General features: G+C 32.7%; 1 protein-coding gene across 1 annotated transcript; it reads left to right on the top strand.

The window, feature by feature from the left end:
- Positions 1-663: 663 nt before the first annotated feature.
- Positions 664-2179, top strand: LOC134233742 (uncharacterized). The gene is made up of 4 exons (XM_062715738.1): positions 664-906; positions 1189-1305; positions 1400-1502; positions 1605-2179. Exons 1-4 carry the CDS (start codon positions 672-674, stop codon positions 2059-2061), a joined length of 912 nt encoding a protein of 303 aa, XP_062571722.1. The 5' UTR covers positions 664-671; the 3' UTR covers positions 2062-2179.
- The last annotated feature ends 2790 nt before the right edge of the window (positions 2180-4969 follow it).

Genomic DNA, 4969 nt, shown 5'->3' with positions numbered 1-4969 from the left:
AAAACAGAAGCGGATGCTAGAGACTCACCACAAGAGAGACCTAAGAGACAAGCCGCCTGTAGAGCAGTAGAGAAGATCAAAGATTGGTTAAAACCATGATTCATTTTTGGTCGCGGGAGTGTTGTGAATGTGTTAACATTAACAATGTTTAATTTCCTATTCATTTCTATTTTATTATGATTTTCTGACGTTGTTATTGTATGTCATAAGTGTAATTATTTATGTGTCCGTTTTTGTCCGGTCAGAGTTTATGGTGTATTTTTTAGTCCGTTTCCGTTTTTGTCCGTTTGTTTATCTTTTGTGTTGTTGAGAAAATAGGAAGTAAGTTGAGCAGAAGATAGAAAGGTAGATCGTTGAATGTTTATGTGCTTGTTTATCATGTTTATTAAATAAATATGAAACCAGAAAACAGTGTTATATTCAGGATCAGTAGTCAGTCGCCACAGGCGCTAGGATTATCTACATTTAAAGATGTATGGTTGAGATGTATACCTCATATTAAGATCAGTACACCACGAACCGACGTTTGTCACATATGTGAGAGACACAGAAATGCCATTCGGTTAGCCGTTGGTGACGTTGAAAAGCTCAGGTGTACCACTGCATTCCAAGATCACCGTCAACGAGCTGCCAAGGAAAAACAAGCTTATCAGCAAGCTGTAATGGAATCGATGACAGAGATTGAAAATGTCAGACGAGGTTATGGTCCTTCAATTCCTTGCTCATCCCCTTACACTAAGGTCCATTACACCTTTGATTTTTCCCAGCAGATGTTTATTCCTCATCATGCAAGACAAATGGGACCCCTCTATTTTCTCGTTCCACGTAAAGTACAGTTATTTGGGGTGAGGGTGGATGGAGTACCAAGACAATACAATTACCTCATTAATGAGAATGAAACCATCGGTATATGAATACAATTACATTTTATAGTATATAATTGATTATGATTAACCATCGGTATATGAATACAATTACATTTTATAGTATATATATGATTATGATATGCTTTTGAAATTTAACAAAGAAATTTTAATATTATCGTAGTAATACATTTTGATTGTTTTTTATTGATGATAAATAAAATGATATATTTGTTACTTTTAATATGAATTGAATTTATATGGTCTATTTTAGGAAATGTATTTAACAATTATCCACTGAATAAAGATATCAATATCTTTGTAGGTGAAAATGGCTCTAAAACCCATGGTCCCAATGCAGTGATCTCTATGCTGCATCACGCTCTGCTAAATTTTGGATTTGGGGAAATCAACTGTGTTATCCATGCAGATAATTGTGCAGGTGATGGTTTTTTCCAAAAAAAAAAAAAAATGAATCATCATAAAATGAAAAATTCAATCCATACATAAATATGTAATTCTGTTCTCTTATGAAGGACAAAACAAGAATCGCTATGTGCTAGCGTACTTTTGCTGGAGAGTTCTCCAGGGACTTCATCAGCAAATTACTTTCATGATGCAAATTCCAGGTCACGCAAGGTACCCTTCATTTTTAATTTTAAATGAACACCATTGTTCAAACCATTTTTATCAACTCTCTGAAACAAATAAATTGATATAAATTATCATTAAATTTTGTAGATGTCTAGTTGATTCAAGTTTTGCACACATCAAGCGTCTGTATAGACGGACAGATTGCAACAGTATTGCAGATTTACGTAATATTGTGGACAAATCCTGCTATTCCAACAATGCCGTTCTTTTTGAGGAGGAGGAAACATGGATGTGGTTAGATTGGATGGAATTCTTTTCATCAACGTTCTCTCCTCTGAAAGGACTTCGGGATTATCAACACTTTAGATTTACCAAAGATATGCCCGGATTCGTGCTTTGCAGAAAATCAAATGACGACGAAGAGATTCCTTTCAAACTCTTGAAATGCGATCCTGAATTTTTTGATACAAATGCTCGTCCCAGGACAATCCTACCTGGTGGTTTAACAAGAGAGAGGCAGAAGTATTTGTATCAAAGAATCCGTCCATTTGTTCAGGATCCGTGGAAAGACACGACCTGTCCTCCTGTTGATATTGAGGAGTAGTGAAATAACAAGACATCCAAGGAATCCAGAATGATACAATTATATTATGAAAAATGTTTTCACTTATAATCAAATATAATTTCATCAAAATTAAAAAAAAAATATTTCGCATGCATGCTCTCGCAATGGTTTTTAACAAGTTTGAATCTTGTCTATTTAAAAAAAAATATTTTATCGAATTTTCCCTTTTATCTGAAGGGGTCACAGTTTGACGTTTCTCTTATTAATAACGTTATGATAAGCAGATTTTGTTTGACGTTGCCAGAAGAAATTGACGTCAGGTCAAAATATTTCATGCCCTTTGCTTCATGATAGAGAGCTTATTTAAACACAAAACTAGGTTTCCATATCATTTTTATAAATGGGAAGACATGTCCTATTAGAATATGCAAAAAACCAAATTTCGATAAAAAGTCACTTAAGGGAGGTTTTTGCTTGGCGGGCCACATTTCATAGAATAAATACTGCAATAAAAAATTCTCTTATATGTTAATTTTGCCAATACTTTAGTTTAAAATTTAGATAATATACATGACACTTAAAACAATGTTCATTGTACAGTGGAATACATCTAGCAAGAAATTATCAGCACAGTTCCTTACACTTATCCTGTCATTGCTGTGCCATTTTTCAAATCAGTTTATTTCCTTTGTCAAGCATAAAGGAACCTCGAAACATGGACAGTAAATTAAAGTTTTATGACATGTAATTTTCTTTTTCCAATAAATGTCTTTTTTAATACAATAAACACAATCCTGTCTTTTATCCAATACCTGTGGAATACATTTGATAGTTGTATTGACACAGAAACTTAAGGGTTGTCTTTTAACCTGATAAGAGACAATGCAAGTACTTCACGGAACTCAAGCTGCCCAAAAGTTGATGTACAATTTGAATACAGTTTTTCATGTGTTTTTTTTTTAATTCTTGAAATGAAATGTAAGAATTAACATTAATAATATCAAGAAAATGAAAAAAAAAGCAGTACATTCCACCAGTGCAATTGTGTTCTAATATTAGAAGGATATTTACTAGTTCATTGATTAGACAAACCTACAGCTCCCATACATAAATCATAAACTCTAGCTACAACAGGTTGTACAAGTTCTTTCTTATCCCATGATAATCTTGATTTCAATATTCTATCACAAACAGTTGTTGCTGAACCTTGATGTAAAGGTGACATAATGTAACTTCTTTTAAAACTTTCCTTTGAACAAAAACAAATTCATTTTCGCGATGCCATCTAAAATCACGTCTTGCAACTTTTTTCCTAACTTTTAACATCTTTCAATTCACTAGGAATAGATAAACTATATGATTTTAAAACACCAACAAGATAAACTTTCTTCTGTAACAATTCTTTGCCAAGTACTGATAAAATGTAAAAACAGGCTGTAAAAACTTTGTAACCTTGATCAAAGAAAGATTTACATAATGTCATTAAAATGTAAGACCTTTTACACAAAAAACCAAAAGTTTAACCGGTCAAATTACAAGCAACAACTCGAAGCTAAATCCCAAATCGGACTGGCTTGTCATTCACAAACTGCCTTATTCCGGAGTATGTGTGTTTTGAGGCCACCATTCTTTCGTCAACTGCAACTTCTCGAAAAGGCTGGAACAGTTCTTTCAAAGTGTCTCGTACATGGTCAATTAGTGTCTGTATTCTAGTTAGTTTCTCGCCTGTTTTAAGAAAAAATATTTTTGTATCTGTTTTCATATGGGTTATGACAATAATTAAGGAAATTGAACATTTTAAAAATCATACTGATGTTTTTTTTAATAATACATGCACACCCACATCAAATGTAAGAATACCTTTGTCAATATCTGCTGGTTGGATTACTAGTAGGAAGGACAAAATGGCCTGATATCTGTTACGGGACATAATGTCTTTAACAGGGTGACGATGACCAATACCTGTCCAGTGACTGGAACTTGACAACGGACATGTACATAATGATGCCAAAGAATCTGAAAAAGCGGATAATGAAAATTTACACACAATGCATCACTAGAATCCATCACATCCATTTTCTTCAAACTGAATTAGATCATTTCTTTCCCAGCAAGTACTACATATGTTAACTTATGTACTTACTATTGATTTCCGATTCCGCTAAAATTCTTGGCTAATAAAAATTACATTCGGTCTGAGTCAATGAATTTTTTCTCAAACCTTTGGATATTTTTTTTTTAAAAGCACCAACATAAATGAAATGTGGCACATATATACTGATCTGAACGCTGCTTGTAATTTATCGAAAGTATACTCGGGTTAATCCGATAGCTTGTTCGAGAATTTACGCTTATCAATAGCAATTAACTGTACGTATTTACTTTTGATTTAAGTTAGGTTCTTTTTTAATTAGATCTGTGAGAAGTACTGTATTTCGTTTAGCCTAAATATGTCTGTATTATATACATGGAAACAAATAATTTAACAGTGAATAATTTTATTTCGTAAGAGCATGCAGTATAAAACACAACAAGGTGAAAACTATTATTATTCACACCTTTGTATATCAACTGGTCAGTCAGCAATAAATTTTGTCACCAATTAACTGTAACGGCAGTGCCGTGGAGCACTTCAATATAATCGTAATGAAAACAACTCATCGTCACCTCTTGCTACCGATCAGTGGGTTCAATATAAGCGATACTTCAATTAGCCGATTTCAATATAACCGCTATTTCAGTGCAGAGAATATGACAGAAAAAACGGTAGTTAATTCTAATTTCAAAATAAGTGATTCCAATATAAGTATAGTAAGCTGTATTTTTATTGTTTTTTTAACATGTTTCTGAGTTATGTACTCCCATGTGTATAATTTCTTTTCAAAACTGATGATTTTATAAACATAGTTTGAATTATGTACTTTTATTTGTATAATTTATTAATGAA

This window comes from Saccostrea cucullata, unplaced genomic scaffold, assembly GCF_032062105.1.
Source record: "Saccostrea cucullata isolate Sc308-1 unplaced genomic scaffold, CSIRO_AGI_Scuc_v1 ctg23585, whole genome shotgun sequence".
NCBI classification, from domain to species: domain Eukaryota; kingdom Metazoa; phylum Mollusca; class Bivalvia; order Ostreida; family Ostreidae; genus Saccostrea; species Saccostrea cuccullata.
The sequence above is the reverse complement of the archived record's forward strand: the minus strand, read 5'-3'. Positions and strand labels throughout refer to the sequence as shown.